Source organism: Barbus barbus (assembly GCF_936440315.1).
Source record: "Barbus barbus genome assembly, chromosome: 4".
Taxonomy (NCBI): Eukaryota; Metazoa; Chordata; class Actinopteri; order Cypriniformes; family Cyprinidae; genus Barbus; species Barbus barbus.
The window spans coordinates 25,774,837-25,794,328 of NC_136732.1; the positions used below are offsets into that span (position 1 = coordinate 25,774,837).

At 36.4% G+C, this 19,492-nt stretch overlaps 1 protein-coding gene across 6 annotated transcripts in view; it reads left to right on the top strand.

The window, feature by feature from the left end:
• Positions 1-15,510, top strand: part of LOC306868776 (SUN domain-containing protein 1-like) — a 33,397-nt gene extending 17,887 nt beyond the window's left edge. For 4 of the 6 annotated variants that reach the window (XM_079415141.1, XM_079415139.1, XM_079415138.1 and 1 more), the window contains 19 exons: positions 431-637; positions 1,896-2,098; positions 2,758-2,988; positions 3,997-4,077; positions 5,570-5,677; positions 5,914-6,012; positions 6,353-6,446; positions 6,632-6,690; positions 7,870-8,072; positions 8,184-8,444; positions 10,891-10,983; positions 11,476-11,519; positions 11,611-11,755; positions 11,849-12,115; positions 12,941-13,025; positions 13,109-13,224; positions 13,415-13,582; positions 13,731-13,823; positions 14,745-15,510. In XM_079415141.1, coding sequence (XP_079271267.1) covers positions 504-637; positions 1,896-2,098; positions 2,758-2,988; positions 3,997-4,077; positions 5,570-5,677; positions 5,914-6,012; positions 6,353-6,446; positions 6,632-6,690; positions 7,870-8,072; positions 8,184-8,444; positions 10,891-10,983; positions 11,476-11,519; positions 11,611-11,755; positions 11,849-12,115; positions 12,941-13,025; positions 13,109-13,224; positions 13,415-13,582; positions 13,731-13,823; positions 14,745-14,861 — 2,601 coding nt within the window. In that variant the 5' untranslated portion in view covers positions 431-503 and the 3' untranslated portion in view covers positions 14,862-15,510. The remainder of the gene's footprint in view (positions 1-430; positions 638-1,895; positions 2,099-2,757; positions 2,989-3,996; positions 4,078-5,569; positions 5,678-5,913; positions 6,013-6,352; positions 6,447-6,631; positions 6,691-7,869; positions 8,073-8,183; positions 8,445-10,890; positions 10,984-11,475; positions 11,520-11,610; positions 11,756-11,848; positions 12,116-12,940; positions 13,026-13,108; positions 13,225-13,414; positions 13,583-13,730; positions 13,824-14,744) is intronic. The other 2 variants (XM_079415142.1, XM_079415143.1) reach the window with 1 other exon arrangement.
• The last annotated feature ends 3,982 nt before the right edge of the window (positions 15,511-19,492 follow it).

The window sequence follows — 19,492 nt, forward strand, 5'->3', positions numbered from 1 at the left end:
GGGCTCTTTTGTGACCTCTCTTACTGCTACACCCAGTTTTAAGGGCTGGGTGATTTTGGGCAGGTGCACCACTTACTCACATATGTCACCTGTAATTATAGCCTCAGAGAGTTTTAAAGTAGTGTTTTGAAAAGTTCTCAACGTTCCTTCGTTTTGTGGAATGTTCCCGGGTCATTCAAATTAAAAATTAGTATTTTTCTTCCAGGTTTTTTTGTTTGTTTTTATTTTAAGTAAATGTGCTCAATTGGAAAGGATTCACAGTGGATTCTTTTTTTTTTTTTTTTTTACTACTGACTGCAGGTGTCTCAAGATTAAACTTGTAAATATGAGCACCTGTAATGCACAGGTTGTACCATGTGACTAGTCTGTGCAGCCTGTCTAAATGTTATATATTTACATATATATTTACATGTTTTTTTTCGCCCTGCAGCTCAAGTTACTCAACCGCAGCCCTTGAGTTTGAGAAGGAGCATCAAATCAATCCCGTGTACGACTCTCCCAAAATGTCTCGCCGTAGTTTGAGACTTCAGACCAGCAGTGGTTTTTATGGTGACAACAGCCTCACTGAACGCACAGGCATTCACAATGTCGGCTCCTACAAGCAGGCCAGCACCAGCAGCAGCAGCAGCGTCAGCAGGTCAGATCTTCATCTCTCTGTTGGTGTAAGATAACAAACCAAGTGTGCAACATTACTTCTTATTGATAAACCCGCACAGCCTCGTGCCAGCACTTCTGCATGAAATGAGCAGCATGTTTTTGTCATCATCTCTGGAAAATTTAAACTTTTAAAACTGTAAAGCGTAATGTGTCTTATTACTGTGGACATCTTTGCTTCAAGGGAATGAGGGTATCTTAAATTTGTAGAAATATGCAAGTAAACTTACACTAGTAAAAGAGGTTGTCCTGTAATGACTTGACATGTTAGTGCTTGAGTAAAGTGAATGAAGAAAAATTAATAATATGGTGAAAATACCATCTTTACAGCCTTATCCCCAAAAGAAATCCCCAAAAATACGTTTGTGCGATCATCCTGGCAGCGCATATTTTACATAACTTACAATAAGTTTGTACAACTTGCGTGTCAGTGCTTAATCATGGGCCATTAAACTGACACAGTGTAAGCATGCAAGTATAGTAGTATTAGTATTTTTGCAAGTAGCATTTTGTATTTTAGTGAATACTATTAAGCAGAGTGGACAGCATTTTTAAAAAGAAATGAACAGTTTTATACAGGATGAGAAATATATCATTATGAGAAATGTTTCTTGAGCAAATCAGCATATTAAAATGATTCCTGAGGATCATGTGACGGTGAAGACTGGAGTAATGATGCAAAAAAAATTCAGCTTTGCATCACAGGAATAAATTACATATTAAATCCTAATAGGTTTTAAAATAGAAAACATATTAATTTTGTGACAATTATTTTGTTTTTTTATTTTTACTGTGTTTTTGATTAAATAAATGCAGCCTTGGTGAGCACAAGAGGCCTCTGTCAAAAACATTTTTAAAAAATCTTACCGATCTCAAACATTTTCGAAAGTACTTTATATATAAATTAACTGAATTCCTTCTATTAGCAAAAATTTACTCTGTGATCATGTGATCTTAAATGGCACATCCTCACGATTCATTATGAAACCTAGCATCATTTATATAAGATCTTAACTGGGATTGCAAAAATCTCATTTCTCTAGCACTTGCAAAAGCTATTAGAGGAAAATACTCCTTACTTCCTAAATATTCCTTATATTTTCATGCAGCAAATGGGGAAAAATTGCACAATTTTAAATAAATTGCAATTAAGTGGCTGCAACATATGACTATATATAGGGTGTACTAGAAGTGCATACTCACTTTCAAATGTAATTGATTTGCTGTATTTTTCCCCACAGGTCTGTGCGGAGCAGGAGGCAGCAGCAGGGCTCATCTGTGTATGAGTCTGAGAGCGTGTCTCAGAGCGTGACTCAGACTCCTCAGACAGACCAGACCCTGTCAGACCTGAGTTTCACCAGTACAGCCAGTGATGCATCTCTGATCTCCAGCCTGCTGGATCAGTCCACACTCAGACAGAGCTCCAGGACACACACATACTCTGGTCAGTAGCCTTTCACTAGTGTGCAAAAAGTCAACATGAAGTCAAAACTAACCCGGTTTAATTTGTTAAAGGGACCGTTCACCCCAAAGTGAAAGTTTGCTGAAAATGTACTCACCCTCAGGCCATCCAGGATGTAGCTGAGTTTGCTTCTTCGTTGGAAAAGATTTGGAGAAATTTAGCATTACATAACTTGCTCATCAATGCATCCTTTGCAGTGAATGGGTGCCGTCAAACAGCTCATAAAAGATTTCTCCAAATCTGTTCTGATGAACAAACAAACTCGTCTACATCTTGAGCATCCTGACGTTGAGTGCATTTTTGGGTGAAGAACTGCCTTAATCAGTGCTTTTTTATTTATTTTAAGTTAAGTTAGTTTAAGATTTTAAGTTAATCTTTCATGAAAACTTGCAAATTGTCAAGTGTAATTGGTGTCATTTCAGGCAAATGTCACAATGTAGCTATTGCTTATTTAATCCTGACTGTTTAAACTATGAAACTATGCATAAACAACTGTTTTTGTTGGAAACTCAAGATTGTGTTTAAGTTAAGAGTACACAACTCTCATTCTTGCTCAGAACTGTAGATCAGGTCAGGTTATCATCAGTCCTTTGATGTTTTTATTGATCTATTTGGTATTTTTCTCTTAATGTTGTGTTCAGCACGGAGAAGAACTGCTCACAGCTCTCTGTTGGAGAATGGAGACCTCAGTAAAACAGAGGCGCACACTCATCTGGCTAACGGCTATATTTGTAAGAACTGCTCATTCCACGAAGACGGGAAGGAGGACGAAACGGCATATTCCTTACCGTACTCGACATCTGTGTCTTCAGCGTATCAGACAGCTGCAGACGCCACTATGACCACTTCTCTGAACAGTGTTGATAAGACAGGTGAGGACATGATCATGTCAAGTAGCAAACATCGCCTCTCCATATTTCAAAACACTTCATTGAAGGAATAGTTTACTCAAAAATTTAAATTTTGAAGAAAAGTTAGCTTTTTCATCAGAACAGATTTGGAGAAATGTAGCATTACTTCACTTGCCCACCAATGGATCCTCTGCAGTGAATGGGTGCCGTCAGAATGAGAGTCCAATTAGCTGATAACAACATCACAGTAATCCGCACCACTCCAGTTCATCAATTAATGTCTTTTGAAATGAAAATCAGCAGTTTGTAAGGAACAAATCCATCATTAAGACTTTTTTTTTACTTGAAACCCTTCCTGCTGAAATTCCTCGAGCCATGATATTGCTTTCTCTAGTGAAAAAGTTATTTCTGAATCGGAAGATAAATATGCACAGATCAAGCCAAACCGCTCTAAGCAAGTATGTGGGTGGATTTTGATGTGAGAGGACAACAGAAGATGGCGTTTTTCACTGGAGGAAGTGTTCTTATGGATTATGAACTATTTTTTTGGGCCAGAAGCAACAGTTTAAAGTTAAAACACCTTAATGATGGATTTGTTTCTTGTAAACATGCAAATTTCCACTTGTTAACTGATGAACTGGAATGGTGTGGATATTATTGTGATGTTTTTATGAGCTGTTTGGACTCTCATTCTGATGACACCCATTCACTGCAGAGGATCCATTGGTGAACAAGTGATGTAATGCTATGTTTCTCTAAATCTGAAACAAACTTGAATGGCCTGAGGGTGAGTAAATTTTCATCACATTTTCATTTTTGGGTGAACTATTTCTTTAACCCTCATATTGTTGTGTTTTTGTTTCAATAATTTGTTTAACATCTTTATTTTTGATTCACCATGAATATTTGAAGCAGAGAAAGGCATCTTAAATGTAAAGGGAAATAATCTCCCATTTTAATTTGGAAATATTTCCAGTTGCAATATGTGTAATTTTTTTTATATATGCAAAATGTCTCTGTGTGTTTCAGCTCATGATGGCTACTGTGGCAGTGTGAATGTGCGAGATCTGGTGACCACAGACAGCCATCTCAATCTCAACGGCTCACTCTGTAAGTACACACAGGATACTTAAACAATCCTTGAGTGCAAAAGCAACCACAGCTACAGAAAGCACTACGGCTAATGAACTATTATAACATATGGCATTAACATTTGTGTGGCTAAACATATTTTAGTAGTGAAACAGCCTCAACAGAAGTCTAGATTGTATTTTGTCATTTTCAGAGTGGTCTTTTTAGCTGTTCTACAAGTCTGTCAGGTGAAGCAACCAGTATTTGGTCTCATTAGGTTATAATCCATCATTCCCAGATGTTAAGAAAGAGTTAAGTGAACCACATGCTTATTAGAGTGGATTTCCATGTTGATGAGTGCTGAGCTCCAGATTATGTGTTTTTGTATGGCTAGTTTAAGGGAAGAACCTAAGCCTGATGGTCAACAGAGCATGTGACAAATGTGACCCTGGACCACAAAACCTTGAGTCGCTGGAGTATATTTGTAGCAATATCCAAAAATACATTGTATGGGTCAAAATTATCGATTTTTCTTGTAATCCTAAAATCATTAGGACATTATGTAAAGATCATGTTCCATGAAGATATTTTGTCAATTTTCTACTGTAAATATATCTAAACTTCATTTTTGATTAGTAATATGCATTGATAAGAACTTCATTTGGACAACTTTAAAGACGATTTTCTCAATATTTAGATTTTTTTTGCACCCTCAGATTACAGATTTTCAAATAGTTGTATCTCGGCCAAATATTGTCCGATCCTAACAAACCATACATCAATGGAAAGCTTATTTATTCAGCTTTCAGATGATGTACAAATCTCAGTTTTGAAAAATTGACCCTCATGACTGGTTTTGTGGTCCAGGGTCACAAATGATGTTGTGAAACAGAACGACACATGGGAATTCAAGAGTCTAGGACACTGGATGTATCTACAGTCTAAAGTTGACACTTGAGCTATTTGTGATGTTTTTATGTTGCCTTCCTGTCCGTATCTCTTAGTCGTTTTTTTATTTACATGATGTACGTTATATTTTCAGTAGTTTTCAGTCATTTTGAATGTATTATTTTATAGATTGAGATTTTAATTTACTGTACTTCTCAAAAGATTGGGATTGGTAAAAGGTCTCATCAAGGCTGCATTTATTTGATCAAAAATACACAAAAACTGAAATATTGTGAAATATCATTACAGTTTAAAATAACTGTTCTTGTTATATTAATGTTGAAAAAAGTTGCTGCTTAATATTTTATAAAGAACTGCGTTTATTTGAAATTCAAATCTTTTGTAAGATTCTAAACTTTAAATCAATTTAATGCATCTTTGCTGAATAAAAGTATTAATGTATTTTAAAATAAATATTTTACTGACCCCAAACTTTTGAATGGCAGTGCATTATTTTGTATTATTTTATGAATGTATGTTCTAGGCTTCATTCATCTGCGTTGTATTATTTCCATGAATGTACTGTGGTAAAACTGAAAACACACACATCTTTGTTGATGTTGTCGTCCCTGCTGATTTTCAGGTGATGACTGTAAAGGAAAACAGCACATGGAAATGCACATGGAGCACAAACACTATTCCTACACCCACCATGTATACGCAGCCTTGTGGGCCCTTGTTTCTTACACAGGTTATACACCTTCAGATCTTTACACTCCTTCCCAGTAGATGTAGACTTCAGTGTCTCATTCCAGTAGAGATACCTTTGTGTGTCTTTCACCATTTATGTTTCTCATCCATTTGTTAGCTGAAAGACTATTACGTAAGACACTGAAATGAAAGAGATTTGGGGGTTGGGGGGCTGGATTGGATCGCAGGATGTTGTCTGATTGTGTTCTGTTTTGACTGTTGGTGGTACACACCTAGGTTACGGGCTTCTGCGTGTTTGCCGAGGTTTCGGCTCGGCCGGTGCGTATGTGACCCGGAAGCTGAAATCCGTTCTGTGGTTGGCGGTTTGTTCTCCAGGTCGATATAAATTCAGACTCCAGCATGCTTGTCTTTGTCTCTCGCTTTCTTCTTTCCCTCATATCAGTGTAGCTTATTAGACTTTCGCATATATTTAACTTGATCATTTTTCAAGCACAGTGAACCCTCATCACTTCTGTATGAACACTCAAATCATTTTAACCAGCACTTCCTTTCTTAGCTTTTCAGCTGTGGTGGTTCGAGTCCATCCATCTCTGTTTCTGAATCTCTGACTAATAATTCTCTTCCTTAAAGCATTTAAACCTGTCAGTGTGTCACTTGGAGCAACTTTCACTCCATATAATTTCCTCTTCTGCTCTTACACATGTGCTCTGAACAGGGAAAGCAGCGACTGGCACCTTTTGGTGGCTGGGAACAGGATGGTATCAGCTGGTCGCGCTCATGTCTCTGATCAATGTCTTTCTTCTCACCAGGTAAAAATGTGAAGTATTTAATCCTTAATATAAATATTGTCTTTCTGTTATTGTTTTTATTTGTAATGCACTATAATCATGTGATTTTTTTTTTTTTTTTTTTTTTTTTCTCAGAATGCAAATATTATAACTCGTGTGCATATGATAAATGTAGTTTTTGAGAGTGTTTTCTCTCTGTCTGTCAGGTGTCTGCCCAAACTACTGAAGCTTCTTCTGTTTCTGCTACCCTTACTACTGCTGTTCGGTGAGATTTCAATTGGACTGATTTGTAACACTGCCATTGAAGGAATATTAATTCTTAGTGTTAAAGGAATTCATTTAATATAAGTATCTGTTAGATGCTGTATAAATGATAAAACACTTTTACAGAGATTTACATAAGCATGTACTTTTGTTACATGCACTTACATAAGGTAGTCTTTATTTTTTTTATTTGATATAAAAGCTTCTTTGAACTGTTCAGTTGATTTAAAAGAGAAAAAAAGCAAATCAGCATATTAGAATGAATTCTGAGGGGGGAGGGGGGCAACGAAATCAATAGCACCCTCAGTTAAAGGTGTAATAGTGGCATTTCATTGCATATTTGGCAAACTATCCAGTGCATTTGCGCTTAGGAGATCAGTTTCTGTTTCAACATGTTTTTACAGCATTGAGCAATGTAGCCAATCACAGACATATCTTGATTTCTTGAACCCAACAGTCAAACAGAGGCTTGTAAGTTAGAATCCACTCACCGCTAGAATCGCTGGAGTTTTCATTCTGATGTTGTGGTCAGCACGATTCATCTCATTATAACAAAGTGTAGACGCGATGTAAATAAGAGATTCATTGTGCAGCATAGAGAACTTCATTGATTATAACATAACTTTGTGAGATTGCGATGAACTAAGATGAGTGACAGCTTTTAGTGATTATAATCGGAGCACTCTTTGCACCATAGCAATGGACGGCACACCTTAAAACACTTTAAAATACTAATATGGTAGACTCCTATACTTCTATTTGAGTCTAATATACAGAGACAAGTTATATTAAAAACAGGTATTGTTGCTGCAATTCATTTTGGTGACACTAGTGGCACAGAAACCGTTGTTATGATCCAAACATTCCTTCACGAAACCACTGGCACTGATGAACAGCCGCAATTGTGCAGTCAGCCGTAGTTATACCCAGATGGTTTTGCTTATTCTCTTGATTACTTTCACACTTATTCAGGATTGCACAAACACACACGTTCTCTTTTTCTTTCTCCCTCTTCAACTCCATGATTTGAACTTGACTGTGACCTTCAAAATAACTTCTGAAATGCCTTTTTGTTTTGTACCAGAAAGTCCATAAACTCCTTATAGCAGCTTCTGATCAAATTCTATGTGATTTTAAGAGATCCTGTCTTTTTAAAGTTTCCCTTTTTCTCTGTTTGTAGGATTATGGTACCTTGGTCCGCCCATTGCTCTGTCCTTCCTTCCAGCTGTAAACCTCACAGAGTGGAAAACAGCAGTCACTTCTTTCCCTTCACTTCCTCCACTCCCTTCTCTCCCATCTCTTCCCTCATTACCTGCATTACTTTCTTTCACAAAAGAACCACTTGCTAAAGAACAACACATCTCTCCCCCGGCGATCTCACAGGTAACAAACCAAGACCACTCGGTAGAGTGTGGTATCTTGTGTGAAATCTGATATATAATCATTCAGCAAAAAACATGAATTCTAATCAAATTCTGATCTGAATTGTTTCAGGCTGCATCAGAGTCCATTAACAGCGAGCGTTTGGCTCGGCTGGAGCAGCGTGTGGCGGCGCTGTGGGAAAGCATCCAGCAGGGGGAGCTGAAGGCTAAACAGCAGCATGAGGAGGCCGTGGGTTTGGTTCAGACCCTTGAGGATCAGATAAACACACAGACAGACAGAGAGAGTCTCAGCCTGTGGGTCTCTCAGCTCCTGGATCCCAAGTTCACCGCGCTCAAGGGAGAGATGGAGAGAGTAGCGGTCAGCAGGGCAGAGGTCAGAATGAGTGCTGTTCTTATGCTTTACCCATTAGGTTTTGTATTCTCTTTTAGTTTGTTTTGATCTTTAGTTATTTTCACCTCCAAAGTGATCGCCAAAAAGTAAATATTTTATTGGACTGTCCTACTTTTAATGTTATTATTCAACAATTTCTTCTAAAATTTCATTATTAGATGATTTTCCTTAAAAATAGATTAAAATACAATTATTAAAATGAAATATGTTATATAGTTGTTATTATAATTGTTTTAGAAGGGAAATTCTGTCTTTTTTCATTAATTATATATTTATATATTTTGCCACGACTGTCGCCTTTGAACCTGATGTAGCTTTTAAAATAAATACCGAAAAAGTAAATAGTAAAATTTACCATTTATCAATGTCCACCCCCATTCCAGGCCAGTAAAATCTGACTGAAATGGCCAGCTTTGTCTATTCAAAAATAATTGTTGAAGCATATTTTATGGGACCATCATGTTTAATGTTATTATCCATGAATTTTATTCAGAAATGTTATTGTTAGATATTTTTTAGATTTATTTATTTTTTAATCCTTGGAAATGTTTCTATCACACAACAAAATGAAAGATTTTATGTAGTTATAATGCTGTTTTTTATAAAGCGTAATTGTATTTTTGCCATGAATATATGGATATAAAGTAAACAAAAAATAACAAATACAAAATAAAATGGAAGCATATTTTAAAGTCCTGGGCCATTTCTCAATATGCCTTCTTGTCTGTACTTGTGTTCTTGTGGACTTGTGAAATGTCATCAGTCCTCGCCCAAGTACTGTTCCAATTCAAAGTTCACATTTAGCCAAGTACAGTTCAAATCCCCGGATGTGTTCTTGCTCCGCCCCTTTTATCAAGGATGCATCCAGAGGTGATTTGTGCGAACTTGAGGCAGCCAGGTATCCCAGAATGCATTTCGCCCCATTCAGCGAGCGTTAATGGCGGAGGGGAAAACAGCTAAATTTTCAAAATATTACTGTTATTTTGTCATGAAATGTCGTTCTAAGAGTATTTCAGGTGAGAATGTAGTTGTTTAAAACTCAAATCTGTGGTTTATTTATAAAGTTAGCGCCTATTTGAACATTTGTTTCGCCAATTTCGGAGACGTGAGCAGCACGCGATCACCGGGCGCTCAGTGCTCATGTATCCGCCGAGAGCAGCCTCACAGCGGCTAGTCCTTCTGACATTTCCTGCTGGCTCTGATGTCTCTGTAGTGGTTAAACATGAAGTAAAATTTGTTTTGGGTATATCTAACAGGCAATCTTTGGTCTCAAGAATCTATTATTTCGTCCAGGTCGTTTTGGCTGAGCACAAAGTTATGTTTAAAAAATTATTTATTTATTAATTGTAATACAGCGCTGACAATTAATATGTTTACATGAAAACAAAAAGAGGCGGCGGTGTTTGATATCGTATTTCGAACTACCGAGGACGCAAGTCCAAACTTTGCGTACTTGGTATTGAGAAACGGCCCTGCTTTTAATGTTAATGTTTTTAATGTTAAAGTTAAATTTCATTAATGTTTTTAAAAGTTCCCTGCTGCTTCAAACGCTCCACCATCATTCCCGTCCCCAAAAAGCCCAAAATCACTGCCCTTAACGACTACAGACCTGTCCCTCTCACGTCTGTGGTCATGAAGTCACTTGAGAGACTGGTCCTGACCTACCTGAAGGACATCACTGGACCCTTGCTGAAGTTCAACCTGCCACAGGAGCTGCTGAAACATTTCTACTCTGCCATGTCTTCATCTATAACTGTTTGGTTTGGCTCAGCTACCAAAACAGACATCAGAAGACTACGGACAGTCAGGACTGCTGAGAGGATTATCGGTTCCCCTCTACCCAACCTCCAAGATTTTTACACCTCCAGAGTTAGGAAAAGGGCTAAGAAAGTCACTCTGGACCGCTCACACCGAACTCACTCTCTCTTTGAACTGTAACCGGCGCTACAGATCACGGAGCACCAGAACAGCCAGACACAAGAACAGTTTTTCCCCCCAGGCCATATTCCACCTGAACAACACACAACACACCCCAATACTGTACATCTGTAAATAACTCATCAAACCTTCATCTGTACATGGGACACATGCACATTCACAGTTCTGTCTATGGTCATGTCTCTTTTCTGTATATTTTTATTCTTTATTACTATTGTTATTCTTAATTATTGTCTATTCTCTTCATTATTAGTGTTCTTTATCACCTTAATTATATGTTGTCTGCACTATGTTTGTACTTTCTGTACTGGAAGCTCCTAACACCAAGACAAATTCCTTGTGTGTGTAAACACATTTGGCAATAAAGCTCTTTCTGATTCTGAAAAGATATTTCCCTGAGGAAATGTCCTACTTCTGTATCAAATGTTAAACTACAGTATTTTATCTAGCTGTTATCATAATGTTTTTTTACTCTCACGATGTCTTCCAGACTGAGGAACAGCATGTGCAGCATCAGACGAGTCTTGAAGCTCGACTAGCCGAGCTGGAGCTCCTGCTGAAGAACCTGAACTCTAGAACTGAGGTATAAACACACTCTTTCAGGTCGTTGAAATGACTGCAACGACTGCTTAGAGATTGTTCTCTCATGCCCTGCAGACTCAGAAATTATTTGTTGCTTTGCTGATGTTTATCACTACAGATGATTTAACTTTTAAATTATCTTATGAAATACTATGAAATTGCAACAGATAATAGAAAATATTTAAAATGCCATACACTACTGTTCAAAAGTTTGGTGTCAGTAAGATTTTTGTGTCTCATGCTCACCAAGACTGCATTTTTTCTATAAGTAAAGATACAGTAAAAGCAGTAATATTGTTAAATATTATTACAAATGAAAAATAACGGTTTTCTGTTTGAATATATAATTTATTTATTTTTAAATCTTACTTTTTCTAAACATTTAAATTACACACAATATTTTCATTCTAGCATCTGTAACAAAAAACTTATTTTTTTTAAATTGATTCTACTCATTCATCTAATTCAGTCTCAATTTTCTTCTCAATCAAAGGAAGTCCATCTAACACAGCAGGCTCCTGTTCAGGCCCCTGTCAGGTAGACATGCTAATGAATCACCAGCTGAAGTAGTTGTTTTGGGCTCCTCCTGTGTCAGTATTAATGTTTGCTCTTGTGTTTCCCGCTGCAGTGTTGGAGTCTCTCAGGAGATGCATGATGCTTTGCTCTCTGAGGTTCAGAGGCTGGAAGCAGAGCTGGGCCGCATCAGAGGAGACCTGCAAGGAGTGATGGGATGTAAAGGCAAATGCGACCAACTCGACACCATACATGAAACCGTATGTAATGTTTATATACAGCACATAATACATTTATCCTGCTTTTTCACTTATATATATATGTAGATATATAAAATCAAATATCTTCTCCAGGTGTCAGCGCAGGTGAAGGAGCAGTTGTATGCTCTGTTGTACGGTCATGACGGAGGTGATGCAGAGATTCCTGAGCCGCTGCTGCCCTGGCTGGCATCTCAGTACACGCGCTCCTCTGACCTCACCGCAACCCTCATGACCCTGGAGCGCAGCATTCTGGGAAATCTGTCCCTGCAGCTGCAGGAGAGCAGACAGCAGCAGTTCTCAGCTGAAACGGTTACTCAGACCGTCACCCACATGGCCGGGGCTGCTGGGATGTCAGAGAAGGTACTACAATTGTTGTTTTGTTATAAACTAGTGTTCAAAAGTTTGGGGTCAGTACGTTTTTTTTTTTTTTTTTTTTTTTTGTTTGTTTTAACAAATTAATACTTTTATTCAGCAAGGATACATTAAATTGATTAAAAGTGATAATAAAGACATTTATAATGTTACAAAAGATGAACTTTCTATTCAACAAAGACAGTATCACAGTAAAAATCTATCACCGTCTCCAAAAACATATTAAGCACCAAAACCTTTTTTTTACCTTGAAAATTATTTTTAAAAAAGTTTCTTGAGCAGCATATTATTATGATTTCTGAAGGATCATGTGACACTGAAGACTGGAGTAATGATGCTGAAAATTCATTAATGTATTATCTGAATATATTTTAAAAAGGAAAATAGATATTTTTAAAATTGTAGTAATATTTCACAATATCTACTATCTTACTGTATTTTTGATCAAATAAATGCTGCCTTGGTGAACAAAAAAGACATCTTAAAAAATAAACTGACCCCAATAAACTTACTGACCCCAAACTTAAAAGGGAAGTGTATACGTCTTGCTCTTTTAAAATGGACTTGTTATTATGACATTTTAAATCAAATGTCAAGTTCATTACACATCAAATGACAAGCAGTCTGTCTGTTAGAATATTAATGACATGATCTTATGCAACTGTGAGTAAATTCTGTGAAGAGGAAAGAGCAATCAAATTAAAATGCATTTAATGGGCCGTATTTGAGGAATTTTTTTTTCTCTTTGTTAACATACCAATGTCATTTAAATCTCTCTTCTAATAACGGCTGTGTTTCCCTTCAATTTCTCAGCAAGTCCAGCTGATCGTCCAGCGTGCACTGAAGCTGTACTCTGAAGACCGCACCGGACAGGTGGACTATGCTCTGGAGTCTGGAGGTAAGTGCGTCTACAAAACACGTAACCCATATAAACATCACTAACTCTTTTGAGGTTTTTACATGAGACTGATGTGTGTGCAGGTGGCAGTATCCTCAGCACACGCTGTTCTGAGACGTACGAGACTAAAACAGCACTGATGAGCCTGTTTGGAATCCCGCTGTGGTACTTCTCACAGTCGCCTCGGGTCGTCATCCAGGTAAAACCTTGAACTACACACTAGCTGTGCATCATGCATATCAGTAAATGCAACTTTTATTTAGCTCAAACCGATAGATAGAGGTGGATAAAGTCTTGATATTGAAAGCATGTAGGTGATTTTCAACTAAAAAAAATATATTTTGTCCTAACATGTAAGACACATGATGTGAATTTCTGTCTGCCTTAAGCCGGACATGTACCCAGGAAACTGCTGGGCGTTTAAAGGCTCCCAAGGTTATCTGGTGATCAGACTCTCTTTAAGGGTGATCCCTACTTCCTTCTGCCTGGAGCATATTCCCAAAAGCCTCTCTCCTTCTGGAAACATCAGCAGCGCACCACATCGATTCTCTGTCTATGTAAGAATACACACTTGTGTCTGATTTATGAGCTTGTACTTGCATATATTTATAGCTATTTATGCTTAACCCAATGAGTTATTTTATTAAGTGGTGGTGCATAATCCCATGTTGTGCAATGTGTAAGTCTTGCTGTCTGTATCCACAGGGATTGGATGATGAATACCAGGAGGAAGGGAAACTGCTGGGTGACTACACCTATCAAGAAGATGGAGAATCACTCCAGATCTTCCCAGTTATGGTAAAATATATACATACAGAATATGCAGAATGAGCAGATTTGCAGAAAACAGTCATTAAAATAGTTTACTGTGTAACAGAATGTTACAGGATTTGGCCAAATTCTGATGAATAAGAAATTATGAAAGAAATACTATATATTGCTATTTTACAGTAAAATGTGCTTCTCATAGTAAAAAAAAAAATATTATAAATACTATAATAATACTACAGATGATTCAAACATTATTTTTAAAGGAACTTCACTCTATTTCTCACCCATGTGATCATTTAAACAGTAAACCTCTGTTGTGCAACACTTTGTTTGCCAAAAAATAAATAAAGGAATTGTTCATTTGGTTTACTTATTAAAAGATTAAATTGTTTAAATATTATGCATTCATTTTATCACTATTGTTTTTGATGAGAAATTTGTCTTAATAAATAAAACTCAGAATCCAGAAAAATTTCAATGGACCAAAAAAAATAAAAATAATTCATAGGACACTATTATTGTAAATTTTAGTAGATGATTAAATTGTTAAATCCTTATTGGTTAATAACATTTAATTACACAAATAAAATGGAATCTAGAAAAAATATAACTACATTTTGGAAGAAATAAAACTAGGATTTCTCAAAAGGCAGCAACAGAAGTAAAATAGTTCAATATGCAAAGTGCGTTTTTATCTTAGGCCAAATTTAGCAATGGATTTATCATTTTCAGGGAAAGGTATCCCAGCATGCATTGCAAAAAGCTAGTAATAAATCAAGTGTTATTAGCTTAGCAATATGCTGCTGTCAAACTATGTTGGAATAAATGTTGAATTAAGTCTTCCGAGCTCTTTATGTACTTTTGTTTTAGTTAATATGCTGCCTACTAGCTTTTGGAATAGAGCTACAACGAAGTCCTGACCAAGTTTCACTTTGCTTTTCTTCCCAGGAGAAGAATGACAAGGCCTTTCAGATCATTGAGATGCGAGTGCTGTCGAACTGGGGTCATCCCGAATACACCTGTTTGTATCGCTTCAGAGTTCACGGCAAACCTCACACTCCGTAATCAGGCCCGTTGTACGTTACTATATAACCCTTTATGTACATACAGGAAACGCTCGGACTTTGACGCAGCATGGACGAAACTGGGCTTGCTAGACACATTTTCAAGACTTTAATATGAATGATGGCCGAAACAGAGTTACAAGGAGCACAGCTGGGAAAGAGCAATGCGTTTAAGCTAAGGATTCCCACTCATTTACTTCCCAAGTCCCTGTTCTTGCACTGATTCATGCCCTTGTGGCTGGGCCCTGTGTTACGCTCTTGCCCCATGCGCTCTCACCCGTAGAGGTATCTGTGCCTTCAGACAGAACACGCTTCTCTCATTCTGTGTACGTTGTTTTTTTTCCTTTGTTTTCTGACCAGTGGACTTCAGCCTCGTCCACTGGTCACTGCCACTTTGACGTGGCCATCTGCTATCAGAGGTAGTATTTGGTAGTTTATAAAAACCTTTACAACCACTAAACCAGTTAATCTCACAAAAAAGAATATGTCTAGGTCATGTTTTACCCCAAATCATTTTCTAAATTAATCTTACTTTTGGGCTACTATGATTTTTTTTTTTTGCATTGTGACATTATTTTCTTCAAAAATAAGCATTTTTCCTCCAAAAAAAAAAAGTCTCATTAAGATGAGATTTCTCATTGCTGTAATGCAAAAAAAAAAAAAAAAGTATTATTTTAAACCTTTTTATTATTATTTTTGACATTATGATTGCATTTGTTCTACTTCTATTTAAATTGTACTCATTTGAATATGTTTTTCTGTTGTAATACATTTAAAAAATATTGTAATCCAGAAATTTTTGCAATATTATTGAGAGTGGAAATACTTTAATAATTTTAAATATATATTATTATATAATATATTATTATTATTTTTTTTTATAGGGTGGAATATGACCCTGGCAAGTTTTCACCGAACAGGCTGAAAACTTGCATTTCATGCTTTTTTGTTTGTTTTGTTTTGTTTAAAGGGGATTTTTATTTATTTTTTACATTTAAGAAATAAACTCATAACCATAAATTGCAGGAGACACTGGTTTGACCTCAGATGGTTTCTCTAGAGAAAGGAATGGATGCTTATGGACTGTATGTGAGCATGTGGTCTAATATGTGTACATTTGAACAAAACTGGACATAAACCACTCACTTGTTTGTTTCTCTCGTCAGTAGTCATATCACAGTCACGATTCGCTGCAAGAATGTAACTTATTGTAATTAGACCTTTTTATTCGACTTATATCAGTGTTTATTTTACATAAAGAGATGCGCCTTGTCATCTTTTTCCTTTTTTGTGTTTTTAAGCCTTTTAGTTCAAGTAGACAATGCACTGTTATGTCTTTATAAAGGAAATGTAAGTTGCACAAGTCCTATGTGATTCGTTGGATATGTTTGAAAAGTCAGGGGTTCGTTTATTGAACTGCGTCGTCAACGCTGTGTTGACCTAAAAGAGCCGTTTGTAAAATACTATTGATTTGTTCATGACTATTTATTTTATGGAAATTTAGCTAAGAGATGGGACTTTGTGCAGTGTGTTTTTGTAAAATGCTTTTCAGTGCATATTGATCTGTTTATATTTAGTTTTGTTTGTTTTTTGTTGTTGTTATGAAATGGCTACAGTACTATGAATTGTACCAGTAAAGAATTTTAATTTTGATGGTATTTGTATTGCTATTTTATTTATTTATGTTGTTAATTTTATGGATGGTTTAAAAGGTAAAATAAGTTCACCTAAAAAATGTAAATTGTTTTTTATTTTTAAAGTACCCTTATTTATGGAAGAATGAATGTTGTACAAGTCTGCAAAAACGTGGGTGAGTATTATGAATGATTCATTTTCAGTTGTAGATCATTTTTTACTTTATGTAAGCTCCTTTTTACTGCAGTTTCTGTATGACCCTATAGTGATATTGCAGTATGCTTGAACTTCAGATCAGTCAAAATCTGCTAAAATCACATGACCAAGACATGTTTGAGTGTTCATCTTTCTTCCTAGTTGCCAGCAGTCTTAACACATGTAAGTAGCCAGTGATGGCCATCATTTTGCTCTGCATCTTTTATTGTGCTTTTATAAACTGCAGTCCAACATGCTCCTGCATCTCAGTTCTGTGGTTCCAAGAGAGGTTATAAGAAACAATATCACAAAATCAATTTATTAAAAATACATACTGTGTGCATTTGTAAAGCAATTTGGTTATATAACAAAAACGTTTATGACATCTTATACCCTTAAAAAATTGTGTGAACCAACAGAAAAGTCTAGGATAGATACTTTTTATAAAGCCTCACTACGTTGGTGAAATGTGCTATTTAGCATTTTTAAACCATATATGTTATTTTTATATTTCATATTTAATTTTTTTCAGATAATGATTATTTTATTTCAAGTAACTACAATGTTTATGGTTTCAGTTTTCATTTAATGAACCTTAAAGGATAGATAGATAGTAATTACTATCAATGACTATTCAATAATTAATAAATGACAGCACTATGAAATCACTAGAACTTTAACAAATATTTAAATGGAAAATATAAAAAATTAATAACTATATATATATATATATATATATATATATACATACTAGTTAAGTAGAATTAGATTGATAAATATTAGGCATTTCTTTAGATATTTCTATGTAACATTAGACAGTCTTATTAATAGTGATTGTGGTGAAATGCAGTCATGTGACTTCTCTCCGCCGCTAGAGCGCAGCACGATCATCACAATGTGCGTGGTTGCCCTGTATGTGGGTTGTGACCTGAAATGTTCTCACATTCACATTATTTATTGATATTTTATGCGAAGTTGCGCATGAGACTGTGCTATAAGCGCCAAATACTTTCTCTCTCTTCTGGTCCTGTACCTTTCTTCCCCGTTCATTCACGTGCTGAAGTCAAATTGTTGCTTGTTGCCCAGATGCGTTTACTGGACTGTTATTGATTTGCAGGATGCCAATTACATATATATATATATATTTAAATGTATTTTTTTTTTTTCAAAGTTACACTTCTTTTTAAGGTGACCTTGTTACAGTGCAATATACGTGTAAGTACTGAGTAATATTAATTAACCACATGGGCTACTTACTATATGGGTTAAGATTAGGGTTTGCCTTGCAATTACTTGCATGTAATTATGTATAATTTATTGTTATTATAATAGTAAGTACATGTAGCCTAACATCCCTGCTGAAAACAAACAATAGAACATCACAAAAAAAGTGTGTGTGTGCATGTTTATGTGGTTTATGAGGACACAAATTTGTATAATGACATGGGTATGACAGAGGTATTACAATATGAAGGTGGTTTATGAGGACACTGCCTATGTCCCCGTAATTCAAAAGGCTTAAAAAACATACTAAATGGTGTTTTTTTTGAAAATCTAAAAATGCACAAATTCTCCTGTGGGGGCTAAGTTTAGGTGTAGGGTTGGTGTAGGGCAATAGCACACACAGTTTGTTCAGTATAAAAACCATTACACCTATGGAGAGTCCCCATAAACCACGAAAACCAACGTGTGCCTGTTTGTCTCTGTCTCTGTGTGTGTCTGTCTGTCTGTCTGTCTGTGTGTCTGTCTGTCTCTGTGTGTGTGTCTGTCTCTGTGTCTGTGTGTCTGTCTCTGTGTTTGTGTCTGTCTCTGTGTGTCTGTCTGTCTCTGTGTGTCTGTCTGTCTCTGTGTCTGTCTGTCTCTGTGTGTCTGTCTGTCTCTGTGTGTCTGTCTGTCTCTGTGTCTGTCTCTGTGTGTGTCTGTGTCTGTCTGTCTCTGTGTCTGTCTCTGTGTGTGTGTGTGTGTGTGTGTGTGTGTGTGTGTGTGTGTGTCTGTCTCTGTGTGTCTGTCTGTCTCTGTGTCTGTCTCTGTGTGTGTGTGTGTGTGTGTCTGTGTCTGTCTGTCTCTGTCTCTGTGTCTGTCTCTGTGTGTGTGTGTGTGTGTGTGTGTGTGTGTGTGTGTGTGTGTGTGTGTGTGTGTCTGTCTCTGTGTGTCTGTCTGTCTCTGTGTCTGTCTCTGTGTCTGTGTCTGTGTCTGTCTCTGTGTCTCTGTGTCTGTGTGTCTGTGTCTGTGTCTGTGTGTGTGGACATATTCCAGTTAGGATTTATTGCTTTTAACAAGCCACCAATAGAAGGAGACAAATTACCAGTAGAGACCCACCGCATCCATTACAGTCTCCATTAAAACCAATAGCCTACAATTCCTATTATAACCAGTAAAACCCTTACATGGTGTCTATCTTGTTTTCATTAGGGATGTGTTGTTACCAAAAAAATATTTATATATACATTTTTAATATTTTACATTTAAGCACCGCCAAATAAACAACGAACAGAAATTAGTTCGCCTTGTAACATAACAAAATACCGCCTTCGCGCTACAATGTATGTAGTTTTCGATTTTAAGGTTTCTTGAAGGTTTCCTGTCTTGCTTTAAACGTTATAGGGATATAATTGGTAAAATAAGAGCTCGTACAGCGAAATAGGCTACCAACTTAAAGCGTCGCGAAAGACGAACCTCGACGCATTTAAAATTATTTTAACGTTACCTTACATTTCGTAATTAAGACTTTTGAAATTCCTTCAAATGCCGGAACTCCCTTTAAATTCAATAACTGTATTATTCAGACTATTCGTATAGAAA